The sequence below is a fragment of the Scyliorhinus torazame genome, chromosome 1, assembly GCF_047496885.1.
Source record: "Scyliorhinus torazame isolate Kashiwa2021f chromosome 1, sScyTor2.1, whole genome shotgun sequence".
Classification (NCBI taxonomy): domain Eukaryota; kingdom Metazoa; phylum Chordata; class Chondrichthyes; order Carcharhiniformes; family Scyliorhinidae; genus Scyliorhinus; species Scyliorhinus torazame.
The window spans coordinates 243,903,857-243,926,194 of NC_092707.1; the positions used below are offsets into that span (position 1 = coordinate 243,903,857).

The 22,338-nt window shown below is 47.7% G+C and overlaps 1 protein-coding gene across 3 annotated transcripts in view; it reads left to right on the top strand.

Annotated features, from left to right (window-relative positions):
* LOC140420007 (ribosome-binding protein 1-like) overlaps positions 1-22,338 on the top strand; it is a 195,039-nt gene that overhangs the window by 14,107 nt on the left and 158,594 nt on the right. For all 3 annotated transcript variants that reach the window (XM_072504044.1, XM_072504038.1, XM_072504042.1), the window contains exon 2: positions 21,514-22,231. In XM_072504044.1, the coding sequence (XP_072360145.1) occupies positions 21,544-22,231 (688 nt within the window). In that variant the 5' untranslated portion in view covers positions 21,514-21,543. The remainder of the gene's footprint in view (positions 1-21,513; positions 22,232-22,338) is intronic.

Here is a 22,338-nt window from a genome sequence, read left to right on the forward strand (position 1 = left end):
TATTTGGAGCATATCCAGCTTAAAACTTTGCATGTGTTAGTAATGAAATTGGTGTCTGCGTTCCTGATACCTTTAGTAACGAAACAGTTAAGTGGTTTTCCAAACCCTTGCTGCCTACGGCTTTTTGTAAGTTACCTTATTAAGGTTGCTGTAGTGTCGGACAAATTAAGCATGGAAATGACAGCATTCCATACTATACAGAGACACACACCTCCACAACAACAACTTATATTTATCTAGTGCCTTCAATGTGGGAAAACATCCCGAGATTGGAGGAATGCAGAATTCTTGGATGGCTGGAGAAGAAATCAGGAGAACAATTATTCCTGCAGTACTGTAGATAGGGATGTATTCGGCATCTGGTCGTTTTGCACTTGGAACTTTCTATTCTGACCTCAAAAAAACACTCTTAAAAACTAGTTTTTCGAATGGAGAGGGAATGAGAGATAGTGCCAGCCTGTCAGAGTGAAAGGGAGCTGGAGGTAAAAAGACCTTTATTTGGGTAAATGTGAAAGAAAAGGGAGAGTGGGGTGTATGAGATAAAGCAAGAGATAGCCTTTTGTGGGAGCAATGAGAATAAGCCTGTTGAAAATATGGGGAAACCAGAACTTACTTGGAAGGACAAGGTATGGTACCTCTGGTGCAGTGAGGCTAGAGAACATTATGGGCCCACATTCTGATACATCAGGCGCGATCCTCCGGCCACAATGCGCCGGGAAAGCAGCTCGTCACAGTGCAGCATGGCCGTTGAAAGCCGGGAGACCCAGCTCCTGGGATATACCCGGCTCGCAACCTCGCGATACGTTGCAAGGTGAATCCCGCCCACAATGGGCGGGATCACCTTTTGGCAAATCTGCATATTAGAGCGAGGCAGTAAGCTTTACTCTAATGTGCAGATTCCTGAGGTACCTGAGGCTTTGGTATTCAATCCATTCACCTCAGGGACCTCGGGCGAACGCTGTTTGGTACTAGTCTTCACAAACTGCTGTTGGCCACCTCCAAGCCGGTCATCCTGGGTGGTGACTTCAACTGCATCATCGATGCGGCTGGACGATCCGGCAGAGCTGACAGCAAACTAGACGCTACGTCCAGACTCCTGATGGAAACGGTAAAAGACGCCAAGCTGCTCGACGTCTGCAGCAACCCTGCAGACGGAGCGCAGCGTAGATACACATGGTCACGGCCAGACGGGTCCGTCCGCTCCAGGATAGACTTCTTCTTTGTGTCCCGAGCTTTCACGGTCAGGTCCACCGACGTAAGGCCGGTGTTCTTCTCTGACCACTGCCTCCTACTGGCCGACTGCCACCTGCAGGAAGACCAGGGTTAGGCAGGGGTACATGGAAGCTAAATGTAAAACTGCTGACCCCTGAGAACCTCGAGGAACTCAGGAGGGATTACAAGGGTTGGAGAACCGTGAAACCGCTCCTTGAGGCCCCACATCTCTGGTGGGAAGCAATCAAGGGGAATATCAAGAGGTTTTTCATCCTCAAGGGCGTTCAAAAGGTGAGAGAGAGACGAGGGGTCATGTCCAGGCTCCAGAAAAGTATGCAGAATTTGCTCCAGCTGCAGTCGATGGGGGTGGATGTCAAGGAGGATCTCCAAGAGGTGAAGAGCCAGCAAGCCTCGCTCTACACCTCGGAGGCCTCCAAGGTTATCTTCCGTTCCAGAGTCCGCTCCGTGGAGCAGGACGAAAAGTGCTCACGCTTCTTCTTCCAAAAGATGCACAGAGAGACCTCTGTGATCAGCAGCCTGAAGGAAGAAGATGGCTCTGTAAAGTCATCGCAGTCTGACATCCTGAGGATCAGCCAATCCTTTTATGCCGGACTGTATGACCTGAAGCCAACAGATAGCACTGTTTCTCAGACCTTCCTGTCGACTATCGCGGAGGTCATACGCGACAGCGAGCTGGAAAACCTGGACAAACCACTAACTCTGGATGAGCTGACAAAGGCCGTCAAGTCCTTCGAGACGAGTAAGACTCCCGGAAGCGACGGCTTACCGGTTGAGTTGTATTCGGCTCTGTGGGACTGGATGGGCCTAGACCTGCTAGAAGTGTACGAGAGTATGCTTCTGGAAGGCAGCATGTCAGAGTCCATGAGGAAAGGCATCATCACCCTCATCTACAAGCAGAAGGGGGAAAGGGTAGAAATTCGAAATTGGCGACCCATTTCATTGTTGAATGTGGATTACAAAATTCTAGCCAAGGTCATCGCCAATCGGGTCAGGTCTGCTCTGGAGTCGGTGATCCACCCTGACCAGACCTGTGCTGTACCCGGCAGGAAGATCTCTGATAGCCTCGCGCTACTCAGGGATACGATCGCCTACGTGCAGGACAGGTCACACACCTCCTTATGGAATGTGCCTTTGCAAAGAAGGTCTGGAGAGAGATGCAGTGGTATTTGTCAAGGTTTATCCCGAACAGATCTGTGACACAGGACTCTGTGCTCTACGGACTGTTTCCAGGGACACACACTGAGACAAATATCAACTGCTGCTGGAAGGTCATCAACTCGGTGAAAGACGCTCTTTGGTCTGCCCAAAACTTGCTGATCTTCCAGTGCAAAGAATTGTCCTCGACTGAGTGTTGCAGACTGGCACATTCCAAGGTCCAGGACTACGTGCTGAGGGACGCACTCAAGCTTGGGGCAGCTGCCGCCAAGGCGCAATGGGGAAAGACCACTGTGTAAGGTCTTTCCAGCAAATGTACACCGAGGGGCGGGTAACAGTGTAAACCCCCCTCGATCTGGGTCATTAACACTCCAATGTATAAAACAAACATGACAATGTAAATATTTAAGAAGGAATTGTAATGTAAAGAGTGATATGTGTATAATAATATCAAAATTGAATGGAAGAAAGTCAAGGCAATGTGTAGCTCTGACGGAAATGTACAGTCAAGACAATTCGAAATGCTCTGTAATGCTTATGATAGATTTTATGAATAAAGTATATTTTTTTGAATTAAAAAAAAACTGGTCTTCACAAACGGGGGCCAGATGGAACGGCACTCGTGGGGGTCTCCAAGGGGATCAGAGGCCCCCAACTGCATTCCCTTTGGGCAGGGCAGTGCCCTGACACTGTTGGTGCCACCTGGGTACACTGGCAGCTGGCAGGGGCATTGCCAAGGTGGCAGGTTGATGGTGCCAAGCTAACATATTTTGTGTGATTGGGCCGGGGCTTCTGGCATGGGTGTTGGGGTGGGGAACCCTTTCATATTGCATTCGGGCTGTGGGGGAGGTCGGGGATTCTTTTGGGGGCCTCTGAGATCAGGACACTATTTAAAAATGGCATCCAGATCTCTCGCTACAATGGGGATTCCGGTGAGAAGAGCTCCCCGTAGTAAAAAAACGGGGCTATGTGTGGCCTCGGCCGCGCGTTCCTCATTCAGGCCCCTTATTCAAAGCGAGTTGCGTTGAATAGCCATGTGTTTGTCGGCACTGTGAGTGCCGGGAAACACGCGGCTAAATGCGCTCGAGGACTTTGTTGCCTTTTGAGAAGATCGCGCCTAACATCTCCACTCAGAGATCAATGCCAAGGTAGACCTTGTGGTATAATTCAAAGAGCATCAAAGGAAGATATTTGAGCAAAATAGTAGGGCAATAGATTAAAAATTGTTTAATAAATGCCTTTGCTTTTGCTCAGTAAGAAGTCTTACAACACCAGGTTAAAGTCCAACAGCTTTGTTTCAAACACTAGCTTTCGGAGCACTGCTCCTTCCTCAGGTGCTTTTGCTGTGTGTCTCTTGAATGTTCTTAAACGCCTAATAAATTGTTTGTGGCATTTCCCATTGTTTGCCAATGAATGTAACGTTTGTTAATGTAAGAAATGTGACAGATTTAGGAGACCACAGAAATTTGCCAGTGGCCAGAGCCTGCAACTGCATTGTGGCAGTCGACATAACAAATTAAATCGGAAATGTTGACTTGGCAGTTTACAACGATAAAGTTTTGCGCACAGTTGTGACCAAAGACTATGGGAACTGGAAAGAAGGTTTGCAAACAGGAGATATGTGTCGTCCACACAACTTTAATAAATTTGATTTAATCCCTCCCACCTTCGAATCTGCCCCTGATCTTACCCCCCCCCCCCCCCACCCCTATTTCAGCAGCATAAAACCCATCACATTTCTACCTCTCTTCAGTTATGAAGAAGAGACAGATTGGAATTAATGTTAAGTGTTCTCACTGATGCTGTCAGACCTGCTGATTTTTTCCAGCACTTTTCTGTTTTTATTTAATGTGCTGTAATATATATTAAATGATCTGTGCATGCTTTTTGTTAATGAATGCAAAGGAAAAATCCATCCACATTGAGGTTTTACTGCATTAACAAATCGGTTATGAATATTCCATAATTTCTTAAAGTTTTGTTAACCTGTGATTGTTATTTTCCATTTCTGTAAGGTCCTGCTTTTCTGTTCTCCTTGGTGGGATGGTCCAGCTTATACCCACTTACAGGAAGGTTGTCAAATTTGATTTCCAGTCATTTTGCTAGGATTTGAGACTCCTTCCCAAGCACCTATAGATTTTTTGCTCCCTCAGATGAGCAACCCAAGACCAGCCAAATTAGCCTCCTGGAAAAACACAGTGCAAGAGTAATTTTAGTGCAAGGAAACCAGAGTCTGTTTAGCCCATTTGTGCACTTTTGTTGACTGTCCAGTATCTTGTATTGTAGCGATTGGCATGACTGACTTGTTCCCTCTCTCCTCTCCTGAAGGCTTGGATGGGTATACTCCTGTGGGTGCTAGCCACCGTCATCAAAGTGGCCATCTTCATGTGTGAGCCTAAGAAACAAGGCGCAGATTTGATGATTATGGGACGAGTGGCGGGCAGCCAGCATAGCTGTGTCAGTTCCTGTCTAAACCAGAGGTCTCCAGATTAGCACTTGCCAGAAAGGATCACTGGAATACAATGTAGAATGGGAACCCCATTCAGTTCCTCCGAGAGTGGACTAGTATTACAGATGTTAATAGAAGTACAGCTGTGAACCATAGCTCGGTGGTCACACTCTCACATCTGAGTCAAAATGTCATGAGTCCAAGTCCCACTTGAGAGATTGAGCACAAAATCTAAGCTGGGAAACTAATGCTGTACTGAGAGAGTGCTGCGCTTTGACATCTTTATTGAAACATATAAGATCCCAAGGGGACTTGACAGCGTGGATGCTGAGCAGATGTTTCGCTTGTAGGGGAGTGTCGAACTAGGAGATATAGTTAAAAAATTAGGAGTCTCCCATTAATTGTTTTCACCGAGGGTCGTTTGTGGAATTCTCTTCCCTGAGATCAGTGGCGTCTGGGTCCTATAGATTTTTGATCAACAAGGGAGTCTGAGGTTCGAGAGAGCAGACAGAAAGGGGGAGTTGAGGCCACAATCAGATCAGCCACGATCTTATTGAATGGTGGAGCAGGCTCTGGCGGCTGAACAGCGTACTCCTGCTCCCAAGTCTTGTCTTCTTGTCCTCTCCTATGAGTGATGTGTTAAAACAAGGCTCTGTCTACTCTCTAAGGTGAATGAGTAAGATCCTTTGGGATTATATTAAAGAAGAGCAATGGGGTTCCACCATGTCTCGTGGCCAATATTTATCCTTTAATCAATGTGGCGGGAACAGATTATCGCCTGGTTATTTGTGAGAGCTTGCTGTGAGAAAATTGGCAGCTGCGCTTCCTACATTACAACAGTGGCATTACTTTTTTTTAAAAAGGATAACTCATCGACTATAAAGTACTATGGGATGTCTTGGGATCGCGAAAGGTGCTATATAAATGTAATCCATACACAATACTCTTAACATGGCTGTCATCATCAATGGCAGTTCTAGTTTTAAGGTGGTAACCAATGAATGGGTACTGTATATGAATTGACTCGTGGTAAATAATTTGACTGCCAATGTTGACTTCTTAATTATTTGGGGATGGACTGATTCTACTGCTTACTGTTTTAGAGGATACAGTTTTCTCTTTTAATAAAGCACAGTTTGTACATTGGTTTTGGAGAAGCAACTTGTTGCAGTCTTTTGTGGGGAGATGGTGGCATAGTGGTAATGTCACTGGACTAGTAATCAAGAGGCCCGGAGCAATGCTCTGTGGACAGAGGTTCAAATCCCACAAAGGCAGCTGGTGGAATCTGAATTCAATTAATACATTTGGAATATAAAGCTAGTCTCAGTAATGGTGACTATCATTGATTGTGGTGAACAGCCTTCTGGTTTGCTAGTGTCTTTGAGGGAAGGAAATCTGCCACCCTTGCCTGGTCTGGCCTACATGTGACTCCAGATCCAGAGAATGTGGTTGACTCTTAAATAGCCCCTGCAATGGCCTTGCAAACCACACAGTTCAAGGGCAATTATGGATGGACAACAAATGTTGGCCATGCCAATGTATGCCCACATCCCACAAAGTAAAGAGGGGAAATAATCTTGCAGTTCTAACCCTTTCAAGGTGCTGCTGGTGATGACAATATTGAATTTTTTACCCGTCAGTCTGGCCTCAATAAAACTCGAGATGGATTTGTAGGTATAGTATTATTTATTTTTAACCAACTTGCAAGGCTGACTCGCTCCACAGAGATTCAGAACACACAAGCGGTTTCCTGGAGCTCCAGAACCGAGTGAGATCGGAGACAAAGAAATCTCTGCAAACCTCATTCAAATGGCATCAAGTTTCACATACAAGATTCTCATAGGTCATCCTATACACCTCCTGACCTGGCCATATATCCTGATTGGCTCACTTCGCATTCCTTAACCCTGGGCCTCTTGTTACCCAGCATCCTTTTCCCCATCCTTGCCATGCTTTCTGAATCCCTTTGTCCTTTGTTTGTGAACTCACTACTATCAGACTGGCTCACATCTACATTATTGTAACTAATATTTGAACTAACTATTTTATATCATATTCGTTTGTTCAATTCCTCAGTGGATTAGTTGGTCTCGGTGAATTTGGGGCAGATTGCAGACTGGAAGTGCTAGGTTTGAGGTGTGGTGTGATCTTGGTTAGCTGATCGTAGCTGAGTGGGAGAACCTTTGGCTTTAGGGTCCCTACGTTCGCAAGAGACAGTCCAACCTCTTGTTTCATGATACCAGCTGGGAGGGACCAGGATATGGTCAGGCCCAGGTTGTAATATAACTATTATTGTCTGGAGTAGGCACATTATCAAAGGGGAAATATGGGGATCCAAAGCACAGAGTTTAAGGGAAAATTTGGTAGAAGTGTTTAAAATGATGAAGGGTTTTGACAGATAAAATAAAGGTAACACTGTTCCCACTGGCAGGAAGGATGGTTATAAGAGGGCACAAGTTTAAGATAATTAGTAAAATTCCCAGGAGATGAAGAAGATTTCTTTACACAGTGAGTTGTTATGATCTGGAGTGTGCTGCCTGAAAGGATGGTTGAGGCAGAATCAATAGAATCAAATGGGAATTGAATACATACTTAGATAAATACCTGTACACGATGGACTGAATTTTCTGTCTGTTCTGGCTGGCAGGATCTCCCGGTCCCACCAACGGCGAACACCTTCCGCTGGGTTTCCTGGCAGTGGGATGTCCATAAAATGGGAAACCCCCTTGACAATGGCGGGACTGGAAGATCCGGCCAATGACGGGCCGCCTCCGCCACCGTGAAACATGCAATGGGGCTGCAGAAACTCTCGTCCTGTGTGAATCACTGTAACTGCAATCTGGTGGAAGTTACCGCCACGGGTGGGACGCAGACCATGTAAAAGTCACTGACCTCAGGCGGTAATCTCCGGGCGTGGCCGGAGAATCCTGCCCACTGCCTTCTGGGCATGAGGGGAAGAAATCGCCATTGATTTTTCTTCTCTATTCCTCCCTTCTTCTCTCCACCTTCCTCCCCTGACCTGGTTTTCTGGGTAACATGTTATACAGAGAAACCCTCATCAGTGCCTAAACTCTGAACTGGGGACATGGCGATGATGGCAGGAGCAGCTATTCAAATGCATAACATTTTGACTTTACTTCCCATCCTTTGATGGCCAGTTACGCGACAGTTTATTTTATACTATTAGATTCTAATGAAAAGCTGTTACGTTCTCACATTCTATTTAAGTAATTCCATTCTGTTACAAAATCCCATTTATGGGGAGAGATATCGGCCATTCAGCCCCACCATTCAAACAAATCACGATGGATCTTTATCTGAAGAGAATCAAGCCACATTGGTTTTGCAGCCTTTAATACCCTTTCCTATCAAAAATCTTATCAAATTCAGTTTTGAGTTTTTCAATTAATTAAGCCCCAGCCCCAACAGATTTTGTTTGTGGGAGGGTGGGGGGGGGGAGAGGGGGAGAATCCCAGCTTTCATTTTGTGTGACTAAGTGCTTCCTGGCATCACCCCTGAATGGCTTCACTCTAATTTTAGCGTTATGCTCTCTTTACTCTGAAACACTTCAATAAGATAATCTGATAATCTTCTTTGCTCCATGGGCTGCAAGCCTAGCATGTGTAATCTATTCCCATAATTTCCCCCCGTATCGTTGTGGTAAATCTATGCTGCATGCTTCCTGAGGTGGAGTGCCCAGCTCTGACTGCAGTTACCATCTCTCTCCCTCCCTGTGCCGCCCCAATTTGGTTTGATTTGATTTGATTTATTATCGTCACATGTATTAGTATACAGTGAAAAGTATTGTTTCTTGCATGCTGTACAAACAATGCATACTGTACATTGGGAAGGAAGGAGAGACTGCAGAATATAATGTTACAGTTATAGCAAGGTGTAGAGAAAAGATCAACTTAATACGAGGTAGGTCCATTCAAAAGTCTGATGGCAGTAGGGAAGAAGCTGTTCTTGAGTCGGTTGGTACGTGACCTCAAACTTTGGTATCTTTTTCCTGATGGAAGAAGATGGAAGAGAGTATGCCCGGGGTGCGTGGGGTCCTTAATTATGCTGGCTGCCTTTCTGAGGCAGCGGGAATTATAGATAGAGTCAGTGGATGGGAAGCTGGTTTGCGTGATGGACTGGGCTACATTCACAACCTTTTATAGTTTCCTGCGGTCTTGGGCAGAGCAGGCTCCATACCAAGCTGTGACACAACCAGAAAGAATGCTTTCTATGGTGCATCTGTAGAAGTTGGTGAGGGTCGTAGCTGACATGCTAAATTTCCTTAATCTTCTGAGAAAGTAGAATCGTTGGTGGGCTTTCTTAACTATAGTGTCGGCATGGGGGGACCAGGACAGGCTATTGGTGATCTGTACACCTAAAAACCTGAAGCTCTCGACCCTTTCTACTTCGTTCCCATTGATGTAGACAGGGGCATGTTCTCCTCGACGCTTCCTGAAGTCGATGACAATCTCCTTCGTTTTGTTGACATTGAGGGAGAGATTATTGTCGTCACACCAGTTCACCAGATTCTCTATCTCATTCCTTTCTTGCTTCTTCTTTCTTCATCCCTTTCTTCTCTTTTGCTAGGCCTAGTGATGTTCCCTTGCTGCTTCTATGAACAGCAGACTTTCTCACTGGGCACACTCGCAATCTGGTCAGCTGCCAGGCTTGGATTAAATTCTGCAGGATCTCTGTGTTCCTGGCGTTTCCCTGCATCCTTGCTGTGTTCCAGTGGGGCCCTTGAAAGCTTAATGAAATTCCCCTTTGATGGGATTGTGACCGAGGGGTGTGGGCTGGGAGTAAGACACGTCTGTCTGTCACATTCTGCAGTTCTATATTTGTTCTATATTGAGAAGGCCAGGGATTTTGACCCCTTCCCCACCTCCATCTGCTTTAATACCCTGGAAGATCACATGTTGGCAAACAGTTGTCCAATGTCAGCTTCTAACCAGCATCAAAATTTGCATCCCAGCAACTTCCCATTAACAGCAATGAGATAAATGATAAAATCATCTTTAAGTGGTGATACTGGTTGATGTGTAAATAATAGCCAGGTGTCAGGGAGAATTCCTGGCTCTTCATAGACGTACTGCCATGGAACCTTTTACATCCACCTGAGATAGCGGTTTAATAATAATAATAATAATCTTTATTATTGTCACAAGTAGGCTTACATTAACACTGCAATGAAGTTACTGTGAAAATCCCCTAGTTGCCACACTCCGGCGCCTGTTCCGGCACACAGAGGGAGAATTCAGAATGTCCAATTCACCTAACAAGCACGTCTTTCGGGACTTGTGGGAGGAAACTGGAGCACCAGGAGGAAACTCACGCAGACACTGGGAGAACGTGCAGACTCCGCACAGTGACCCAAGCCGGGAATCGAACCTGGGTCCATGGCGCTGTGCAGCAACCGTGCTAACCACTGTGCCGCCCATTTAAACCATGCCGGTTTAACATCTCATCGAAAAGACGGCCCCTCTGACAGTGCAGCACTCCCTCGCTCCCTCAGCACTGGGTTGGGGTGCTGGAATGTTCAACTATGCGCCTTGCAATCGCTTTTGGACCTGCAAACCAGCATGTTTGATGCTGATAGGCATATAATTAAAACTGAGGCCTCCACAGCCACTGAGAGATGGCTAACTCTCCAGCGTTCCTTCTGTAAAATCTTTATTTTAATTAACTCTACGTGGTTTAGGAAGGATGATTGCCACACACAGCCATTTGGAATTGCGTAGGTGAGGGCAATCCTTGTACAGTTCTGTCCTGACTGGGCTGTTGCTGGGTGAGAAGGACAATCCAGTGTCGCCCCTGCCCTAGATCCCCATTAATTAGCGCTGGCCGAGCCATTGCTGGCTCTGCTTTCAGCTGTTGAGGCCGTACATTCTAGAATTCTCTCCCCAAACCTGTTGGCCTTGCTACTCTTTAAGCCGCTGTGCAAAACCTACTTCATTGATTAAGCATTTTGTCATCTGTGCTAATGTCAATTCTGTTCATTCCATGTTAATTTTGTCTGACCACACTCTGCTGACATTAGTTGGGATGTTTGGCTACTGTAAAGGCACTGTATGAATAAATGCAAGTTGTTTTGGTTTGAACACGAGTCAACTTAAGCGGTTTTGAACTGTAGCATTGTCAAACACTCCTGGATCGTGATAGGATCGAATCGTAAATCAGAAGCACCACGCACTGACATAGCATGTTCTAAGGGAAATATGCCTGTGCAAGGGGGAGTGATTTGGACGATATAATTATTCATGGCGTGGTCCAGTCAGCGTCCGGTGAGTTATTAATGATGGATTTTGTAATATTTCTCAGGCATGCGTGGAAGAAAAATTAGCAAATGTTTAAAGGAACCTTGCGAATGCTCCTATTCCTTGGTCAGGTGGGTCTGATCTTATCAAAGTGACTTCAAAGCAGAAGGTGCTGGAACAACACTACTGCAGCCATGATCTCCGCAGAGTCAGAAACTGTTTCAGAGAATGTCCTCCAGTTTCAGCTGGTTTCCATGCCAACGCATGCTACAAGGATAACAGCAAACAGCCTCTGAGCTCTTCAGAGGATGACTGGAATTCGTCACTGTGATTAACTAAAAAAAAAATGGAAAGTCAGCATCTTCCAGACAGAGTAAAGGGGGGGGGGGGAATTGGACTCTTGATCAAGTTAAACCATTTTCGACAACACAATGAAAGGAGCAGTGTATCTTAATTGGTGATTGCATTTTTGTCATTGACTTCAATTGTCTAAATTGTCCACAGCTAAGAATTGCAGTGCGCTGGTATTGTATCCTTTTACTTGTGGAATGTAGATGCGGCTCCATCCTAGAATGATAGGACATAAATGGTCTCCTCTATTGGCTGTAAATCTTCATTCTCACCATTGTTCCTAAGTACAACAGAAAACTTAAATTTTACACAATAGGTGGGTTTTCCCAGACATCTGGGTGAGATTAATGGCACGTGTTGGGGGTGGGGTTGGTGGATAATGCAGAGGCAGCTGAAAAGTTGGTTTCCCGCTAGAGTAAAATGAAGGTCAGAATTTCCACTCCTGCCTGTCATGACAAGTCACCATTCCTGTCAGAGGCCAGCGTGAAACCGGTTTGCATTCCGTTAATGGGATACAGACAAAGGCCTGACTGGAATAGTCCCTCCGCCCACCCAATTATCCATGCTGCCAGCGGTTTTACCTGCTGCTCCAGAACACGTCTGGGCCATTGTGGTGTGCAGATGTTGGAGGCCCGGGGCGGCTCATGGAGATCAGAAGGGAAGGTGGAATCCTGCAATGACCAGGCCCTGGAACAGCGCGCGCAGCAGTGGGTGGATGGAGCATCTACCAAGTGGATCTTCTAACTTTAGGTCCCTCCAAAAGATGTATCTTCATACTTCAGCCGGAATTTTCTGTGCCCTATCAGGATGGGTGTGTTCAGTGGCAAGATCGGAAAATCTCACAAGAAGGCCCTGTGACATAAATCCAGGAGGCGACCGTCCCATCCTCTGCCAATGGTGGGCTGTGTTTCCTGCTGTCAAACATTGGGAACTTCATTTGAATACTTTTGCATCTAATTATTGTGGCCACACTCCAGAATCACCTATCCACAGCAAATTAAAATCCCACATCGGTGTGATTTTTGAATGGCGTGATTTACAGCTGCTTTTAAAAGGCATGTGCCCGCAACCTGAACTTTGAGGGGAAGTCTGAGGTCAGTGCCCATAACTTTGCACAGGGCTCATGAGGACCCTAATGCAAAGAAACAGCTCCATGTGAGCTCACAGGTAGGTTTCCACATGCTGGTTTGTGGTACCCGGGCAAGGACAATAATGCCAGAGAGGAGGAAACCTCGGGGAAAGGGCAACTGTGCCGGAGAGAAGGAAACCTCGGGGAAAGGGCAACAGTGCAAGTAAGGTCATGGCAGCACAGACTTCAGGTTGCACATAAGACATGCGGGGGTGAGTGGTGAGATTGGGGGTTGGTGAAGCAAATGAAAAACATGTCAAGATAAGCACTCTTGCGCAGCTGAGACTGTTTAGCTTGAGCTGAAATGACATGATTGGAGCCAGGCTCATCAAGCAATTGTGCCCACTGAAGCAGCACTGGTTCCTGAGAGTTAACCCCTCACTCGCAGAATTCAAAACCGAGTGAGTGCTATACCACTGGGTGACTGGGCCAGCTTGAAGATCACATGGGAAAGGTGGCAATGGAACACTGACAGAGGGGTGCACCTCCAATTCCTTGCATAATGTTTTAAGTCCGCTTCATGGTCCAAGCAAACAATGAAGCCTTGGGGTGCGATTTAACAAAAAACAAGTCCCGTTTTGGGCGCGAATAGCGGTGTGTTTCTATGAGCCTGCAGTGCCGAGAACAACTCCGCTATCAACCAGGACCTTGTTTGGGAGGAGGGGGGGGCACTGAGGCCACACTTCCTTTTTAAATGCCATTCCGATCTCTCGACCCACCGCGACATCCGTACTCCCCAATCCCCAACTTGCCAATTAGGGGTCCTCGAGCCCCCCTCGCCTCACCTCATAATGGCAGGGCACTCCCAGGCCCGATCCGCGGCATGGCAACCTACCACCCGGGTACCTTGGCTGTGAGTGCCACCTGGGCACCATAGCAATGGCACTGTCAGGGTGCCCAAGTGCAGTGCCAAGGTTCCAGGCTGACATCGGGGGTGCTAGGTTACCACCCTGCCCAGAGCCCGACCACCTGGGGGCCTTCGATCGCCGGGAGACTCCTACCCCCCAAGTGCTGTTACGCGTGCTCCACGTTTGTGGAAACCAATGCTAAATGGCGAGGTCTCCCAGGTGCGGGTATTCCATCCCGGGCCTTGGGATACTCTGGTGTAGACATATTTGAGTGAAACTAACTGCTCCCTTAAATATGCACCTGAGATGAGAGTTCAGGATGTAGTTAAGTGACTGAAGCTGCCACCACCTGGTTATTTGGTGCAGGATGGTGGGGGCGGGGGGGGGGTGGTGGCATGGTCAACTATCATGTGCACTAAACATTGGGCATCCATGTGGTGGCCAGGACTCTTCTACATGTGTAAAGGGGCCTTGAAAGGCAGCTGCAGGCGATGGCTTAACAAAGAGTGGTCCTTAGGAGATGATTGCTGACCCTTGAGCTTATGCCTTTCATACCGCAGTCAGGAGACCATCAGGAAGATCTCCTTGGCTGTCTTATTGCTTATAGGCAGCAAGGAAGAAGGAGAATGAGGCGGTGTCCCTTGGCTCGCCCAAGGGAGGAGCAGAACCTTCAACACTAAAGGGCGGCCGGAACCCCTCTGCAAGCAGAGGATGAACCCCATCATTTGTAGGCCAATCCCAAGACCAGGGTCTACAGAAGGCACATGTGCTACCTGCAGATGTGCAAGAACCTGGGTCGCCAGCAATTGTACATCCCAGGGGAACTGGCACGCACATATGCCACCTTCTGCAGAATTTGATGCCACGAGGGCGCCCACTGGCAGTGAAAGTGATCACAATACTCAATTTCCACATTTGTGGCTCCTTCCAGGCCTCCACTGGGAATCTATGTGGGATCTCGCAAGCTCCACCCACAAATATGTCCAAGAGGTCACGGATGCCATTTTTGACAAGGCACACAATTTTGTCAACTTTGAAAGAGATCAGGCAAGTCAGGAAGCAAGTGTGCCTGGATTTGCTGAGATTTCCGATTCCCACAGGTCTAGGGTGTTGACAACTGCACTCATGTAGCTCTTGTATCTCCCTGGCAACAATCATCAAGTGAATAGCAAAGGCTTTCACTCTCTTTTGGCAAGATACCCTGGAAGTGTCCACAGTTCGTATATCCTCAGCAAGTCTTAGATCCCTAACATCCTCCAGAGATAACACTAGGCTGCAGGGTTGGCTCCTCGGGAACAAGGGCTACCAGCAAAGGATGTGCTGATGATGCCCACATGGTGGCCTCAGGCTCCAGCTGAGAGAAAGTACAATGAGGCTCATGCTGCAACCCGGAGTTTGATGGGGCACACCATTGGGATCCTGAAAGCGAGGTTCTGGTGCCTCGACAGATCTGATGGAGCACTCCAGTACACGACTCAGAGTGTGCCACGCATCATTGTGGTTTACTGCGCGCGACACCACCTGGTGATGCAAAGAGGGGGGAACCTGGATGATGAGGAGATGGAACAACTGCACGTTTGCTCCTCTGAGGACGTCGACGGGAATGAGGGTGATGAGGTCCTGGAAGGCGAGGATGAAGGTGATGAGGCCATTGCACTAGCCAGACAAGGCAGGCGTGCTCGTGAGACACTCATTGTCACAAGGTTCCAGGAGAATGATGATGAGATGCACTGACGGCACTCAAGATTTTCACATTGCATCTAGAAATGTCTGATACCTGTCAGACTGAGAGCAGTGCACAGATGCTTTCCGAAGAGGGTCGGGTCATATCATGGAGTTGCTGCTGAGATACAGTGAGCACATGGACTTTAATAGTCCTTGATCTTTTGGCAGCCTTCATTGTCTGTTCCTTCAGCACCACAACTTTACCACTCAGGAATGCTGACGAGACGGTGTGGGGCGGGGTGGGCACACCCCGGGGTGCACACCCCATGACTATGTGCTGAGAGTACACCACAGAACCTAGCTTGGGTCTGAGATTCTCGCAGCAAACACAAGCTACATCGAGGTACTGGTATCACTGACTGGAGAGTGACTTTGAAGTTGGACAATCACCGTGCTCAGAAGGTTATACCCTGTACAGGGGAGAGGCCCTGGACTGTGACACTATCACGCTTGATTAGCACAAACACTGCTCATCGTAACAAGGAGCCACAGTGAAGGGCTGGGATTCTCCCATCTCGTTCGCCCGCCACTGCTGCCAGCGAGAATGGAGAACTTGGTGCTCAGCCAAAACTCCATTCACTGCAGCGGGAATGGAGAATCCCAGCTGCAGGCGGGATCGGAGAATTCCAGCCCAGGAGACAATCTTGGGAGTATATTTACAATGGTCAACATTATGTACAAGCGGTTAACACCCATGCCGAATTTGTTTAACAACTCCTTGACCTTTCTAACCCCACCGCCAGGTCCTAGTGCACCCACAACCACCACAGTAGAGGTAGAGGCAGCTGACTGCCAAGCCCTGTTGTCTATGATGACCTTGGCAAACCCCGGCCTGCTTTCAGGGTGCTGTTGTGTGGCAGTGCCACCCTCCCCAGCCTATGGAGCTAGAGTTGCTGTGGTCACTGGATGGAGTGAAGCTCCTGCCGAGTGCAGGACTGATGTCCTGGACCAAGGTATCCATGACTGTCGCTACCCTACCAGTGTTGACCTCAGTGTGTTGGCCTGCTGGCACTATCATCTCGGTCTGAAGGTGGATGGACTCCTCCATTGTGCCTTGCGATCTGAGGAGTGCAGCAGACATCACTGATTTTCCCAACCTTGGCTTTGGAGCTCCAGAACTGAGTTATGACCGAGTCTAGAGGCCTGTCATCTGACTCGGACTCAGCAGATTCCTGGCCTTTAGCAGTCCTCCGAGTGCCAGCACCCTGGGATGCCCCTGCCTCCACATGCTGAGGATCAGTTAATGTGCTGTGTTCACCTAGATTGTGATCCTGAGGCTACTCTACAACTAGGTCCCACTGAGGTGCGTGTGTCTCTGCGCTGATGGAGGATGTGGGTGAGCACTGTGATGCATCTTCAATGTTGGTTTCTGTGAATTCCTCTTCCATTGTGTTCTCGGGCTGGAGTCGAGAACCTGACTCATGGATCCCCTCCGCTGCTTCTCGGATGTGCAAGTGAAAGAAAGGAGAGATCATTAATGTGTGGCAGGGGCCTGAGAAACAGGAGATATTACTCACAGCACGGTTGTCTGATGGATATTGTGGTGCTCAATCCTCACTTGGTTGAGTGCCGTCGACCTCACCATCGGCACAGGAATGGTCCATATATTCGCCAGCCAGCGAATTACTCTATTTTTAAAGTCTGTCAGGAACTTGAGGTTGGGCATCCTTCACCAGTCTGAGATCTCTTTTATTTGTGGTGCGCCAGCTTGTCCTGCATGAAGACAGATGGGGAGAGTGTAAGCAGAAGGCCAGGTGAGAAGGATTCCTGGCATTTGTGGGTGGCGATTGCTGCTGTGGGCAGGATGAGGACACGCTCCACAGGGGAGATGAAGATATGTATGGGAGAGTGAGTGGCGATGTCCCTTGAGCTGGCAGTGAGTGAGATCCCTGTGGATGTGTGATTGTTCTATGAGCATGTGAGTTGAGAAGGATAAGAAGAGTGGCTTATCCTGGTGGAATGGTGGCACTGGATGGCTGTCCTCTTTTGGAGGGCACTGGAGCTGACCACCGCTGCCACCACACCCTCGCCATCATTCTGGATCGGTGATCTTGCTTGATGGTGGACACCATGGTGGCCACCTAGTGCATCTAGTAAGTGCTCGAGGGAGGCATCGCTAAATGTGGGGGCAGCGTTTTTCCTAGCTTTGCCAGCCATCAGTTCCCAGCAGCTTCCTATCCCTTTGAGAGTTATAGTTCTGTGGAGGAGTGGCCTTTAAATGTAGCATCCAGGTTACTGAAGCTCTGAGTTCAAAGGCCACCCAGTCAGTAGTCCAATGTAAAACCCACGCCTGTGATTTTTGGTTTTGAACAAATGTTCCTCACAATACGGGGTGAAATTCCACCGTTGCCATTGGTGGATCAAATACCAATTTCCCACCCGATATGGGACGTTGCTGATTTCAGGGAAAGTTCTGTCCCTCACGACACTTCAGGAAGTGAATCTTCTCCTTCAGCGTGGGCAGATTAAATGTCTGGGTGCCTGTAAATATGGTGCCTGATGTGATGGCGGGGCGCAAGCCATCCAGCTTGTCCCACCATCCACAACCAATCCAGCTTGTCCCGCCATCCACAACCAATCCAGCTTGTCCCACCATCCAGCTTTTCCCACCATCCAGCTTGTCCCACCATCCAGCTTGTCCCACCATCCACAACCAATCCAGCTTGTCCCGCCATTTCAAATCCAATCCAGCTTGTCCCGCCATTTCAAATCCAATCCAGCTTGTCTCGCCATCCAGCTTGTACTGCCATCCAGCTTGTCCCACCATCTAGCTTGTCCCACCTTCCAGCTTGTCCCACCTTCCAGCTTGTCCCGCCTTCCAGCTTGTCTTGCCATCCAGCTTGTACTGCCATCCAGCTTGTCCCGCCTTCCAGCTTGTCTCGCCATCCAGCTTGTCCCTCCTTCCAGCTTGTCCCGCCATCCAGCTTGTTCCGCCATCCAGCTTGTCCCACCTTCCAGCTTGTCCCACCTTCCAGCTTATCCCGCCATCCAGCTTGTTCCACCTTCCAGCTTGTACTGCCATCCAGCTTGTCCCACCTTCCAGCTTGTCCTGTCATCCAGCTTGTTCCACCTTCCAGCTTGTCCCGCCTTCCAGCTTGTCTTGCCATCCAGCTTGTACTGCCATCCAGCTTGTCCCACCTTCCAGCTTGTCCTGTCATCCAGCTTGTTCCACCTTTCAGCTTGTTCCACCTTCCAGCTTGTCCCACCATCCAGCTTGTTCCACCTTCCAGCTTGTTCCACCTTCCAGCTTGTCCCACCATCCAGCTTGTCCCACCTTCCAGCTTGTCCCGCCATCCACAACCAATCCAGCTTGTCCCGCCATTTCTAAACCAATCCAGCTTGTCCCACCATCCAGCTTGTACTGCCACCCAGCTTGTCCCGCCATTCACAAGCCACCCAGCTTGTCCCACCATCCAAACCAAAGGGAAACCATCAACATCATCATTGATTAGACAAGTGTCACGCGAGAAGGTGCAAATTCCCACCGGCCTCCATGGAGGGAAACTCTCTCCATTCTACTCCCCACCATGGGACTTAGCGCCGGATTGGAAAATTCTGCCCAATGATTAACAATTGTCAGTCCCACTCACCTTGCAGTTGCAGAAAAAGTTACTTGTATTTATGGCACCAGGGATGAGGGTTGTCACTTATGCAAAAGATATTGGCGAAGTTGAGTCTGACCTCCTCAGCAGAGAAGGTTCCGGGGAGACTTAATAAGTGTTCAAAAATTCTGTGGGGTCTTGATAGAGTTGAGCGGGACACACTATCCTCCGGTACCGTGGGTCAGTAACCAAAGGACACAGATTTAGGATAATTGGCAAAATAAAAACTAAGGGGTTATGAGGAAAATTTGTTCTGGCAGTAAATTGTTGCGATCTGGAATGCACAGCTAAAAGGTTGGCGGAAGCAAACTCAATAGTAACTTTCGGAAAGGAATTGGATAAATACTTTTGAAAGGAAACATTCCCAGGGCTAAGGGGAAAGAGTGGGACCAATTAGATGGCTCTTTCAAAGAGCTGACCTAGGCAGTCCTGTGCGGTGAGGATGTGTGATTTTATGCTGCACCCTATTATGGCCTCATGCTGATTCAAAGCACTTGGGAGACATTTCATACCATGGGAACTGGCAGGCCCAGGTGTTCCTTCCTATCCTATTGAAGTGTAAAGATAGTAATTCTGAAATTAAAGTTGCAAACCTGCTGACAGGTTTACCAATTCTCTTTTTAAAACTGTAACATTCAGGGATATGTATCTATTTTTAAGTTTGAAACAATCCGATTAATGCAGCATCCCGCCAGTCAGTGATTTGATTTTGGGGAGTGGAATCCTGGGTCATGTGTGGTTTGACCATCTGGAGATGAGAGAAGGTTAGTAAATGTCCCAGCCAGCACTTAACCAATGGTGGATGTGAAATCTGGAGGCCGTGCGAGACCGTATGATTAACAGTATCCTGGAGGCTTAACAATCATTCGGCACTGTTCAATGGAAGTATTGAGTAACTCATATTGACTCACCGTGTCTGACCCAATGCAACCCTTGCTCCTGATTGTACCCTCTCAGGGATCTAAATTTTTGTTTAAAGAAATGCCCATTGTTGCCCCCCCCCCCTTCAAACTAGCGACAGGGAAGACAGAAATCATCTGGTCTTCAAAAAATTGTACACGTCAAAGTACAGAAGTGTTGGCCCTAATTCTCAGGAGGCCCAGTCCAAAAACCACTTGCAGAAATCCTGACCTCGGTATGTGTGCTTAGGTTGCTAGCTTTGCTTTGTTCTCTTTCGCAAGAGTTGACCCGTTTGTAAATAGTGTTGACTTTCTTCTCCGTCTCTCTGAAGCGGATTTTTTTTTTACCACTTTCAAATGAGCAGAGTTGTTGGAGGCCCCCGGGGCCTCTGTTATTTCTTGATTGAAAGCACCCAGGGCTTAAAATTCCGAACTGTCGGACTCTGAACCGGGAGGCTTGGCTCAGCACGGCACTGGCCAGAATAAATATTTACTTTCCTGCAGTGAGGGTGGAAAGAGCTGGAAAATGTCGTCAACATGTGAACATTTTCTTTATTTAGCATTTGGAGAGCATGGATTGTGAGCTTCTAGAATTTATTAGCCTGGCCCACGGACAATTAGATTCTCTCATTTATAAGATCAGCATTGCCTCACAGCAACGAAACGCGCGTTTCAGACAAAGCCTCGGATTGTAGCAGAAACGTTTCAATTTGCAAGGCTTGCCTTATAGTCTCAGCCCATTGTCGCAATCCCTGTAGTATCTTTATGCCACGATTATACAAGGGTTTTACTAGTTGTCAAGTTACAGTGTAGTGGGATCTGAATCTGGAATCTGGCCCCTCCCTGACTCTAGAATCCAGTAGACTGAGAAACCCTGTGGGAGAGGGAGATATTCACCTCCGCATTGCTTGGAGCAACACTCCAGATTTCACAAACTGATCCTGGCGCCAGCACTGTTGTGGCGTATCTACAATCATATAGTTCTAACCAAGGAATTGAGCAGGTTCTGCAGTGTTTTTCTTCAAGAGTCATTTCATTAGAAACAATGAATTTGCATTGATATAGCATCTTTGACCACCTCCGGTCACTCCAAATTATTTTACAGGCAATTGAGTACTTTTGAAGTATAGTCACACTAACGGAGGAAAGGCAGTAGCCAATTTGTGCACGACATACTTTCACAAAGAGCAGTTCGGTGAGTGACAAGTTAATGGGTGGAATATTCCCCCAAAATGGCAAAGTGTCAGGTTCTGACTGAAAACCGGCATGTTTTTCCCCATGGAAACAGCCAGGTTTTTTCTCCAGGTCTGCTGACACTTTGTCCAAAAAAGCAGGGGGTCATGTTTTGCATTATCACTCGGGGGGGGGGGGGGGGGGGGGGTGCTCATAGAGCCAGCAAGCTCGGCTACACAGAGATCAAGGTGTAATCTTTAAAGGCCACCCCAATCTCAAAGTGTAAGTAAAGGTCCCCCCACCATCATCGCCGGTATCGGGGCTTCAGTGACCCCCCCCCCCAGTTATGCCATTTTGGGCACATTAAAATTTATGCTAATTCATGGAAATCGATTCTGTCACTGGCATGGAAGATCTCATTCTGAGATCTCTTCGCATGGTCCTCTTGCAAGGGGTTTTAACAATAATTGACAATGGTTTCATGGTCATCATTAGACATTTTAATTCAAACTTAATTTATTGAATTCAAATTTCACCATCTGCCATGGTAGGCTTCGAGCCCGGGTCCCCAGATCTTTCCCAGGTTTCAGGATTACTAGTCCAGCGACAATACCACTACGCCACTGCCTCCCCTTGTTGCTAAAATGAGGAGTCCATGCCTAAAACAATGCTAATCTTACATCTTTTTTTTTCAGATTTGATACAGAAAGAACTTTTCACCAAACATGGATATCTACGACCCTCAAACCCTAGGCTTCATGGTGTTCGGAGGCTTCATGGTCATCTCGGCCATTGGAATCTTCTTGGTCTCCACCTTCTCCATGAAGGAAACTTCTTACGAAGAAGCCTTGGCAAAACAGAAGAAAGAGCAGGAAAAGGCTCAACAGGTTAAATCAGAAAAGAAGAAGAAAGAGAAATCCGTGGAGAAGAAAGGAAAACCAAAGAAAAGAGATGAGAAGCCCAACGGGAGAATTCCAGAATCTGAGCCAGTGCAGGATGCATCGGAGGCAGAAGTCGAAGTTGAACCCGCTGTTGTGCCAACGATTGAGCCTCCCATTATGGCGGTTTCTCCTCCTCTTCCTCCTCCTCCTGAGTCTTCTCCCCCTGCATCCAAAGAAAGGAGGAAGAAGGAAAAAAAGGTTGCCAAAGTCGAGCCTGCCCCGAGTCCTGTTTCAGCCCATGCTCCAGTCAGCACCTCCTCTAAGCAAACTATGGCACCCATGGTGGAGACAGTCATGAGGGAAGTGCCTGTGATGGCAGTCCCCCCAGTTGGTGTCCAGCAGGCTGCCCCCGTCGCTACTACTCCATCCACTGTGGCTGCCAAAAAGATTGATGTAACTGCCAACCAAGATGAACCAAAGCAAGATGCCCCAGCCAAGAAGAAGATTGCACCTAAGAAAAAGTCTGAGCCTAGTAAGTACTCCAGAATACTTGAAATGTCTTTGTTCCCTGGTGTCTAATATTTCATCATTCCCAATTGATCAAAATGGTTGGCGTTATCCCTCATTCACCTGTCTCTG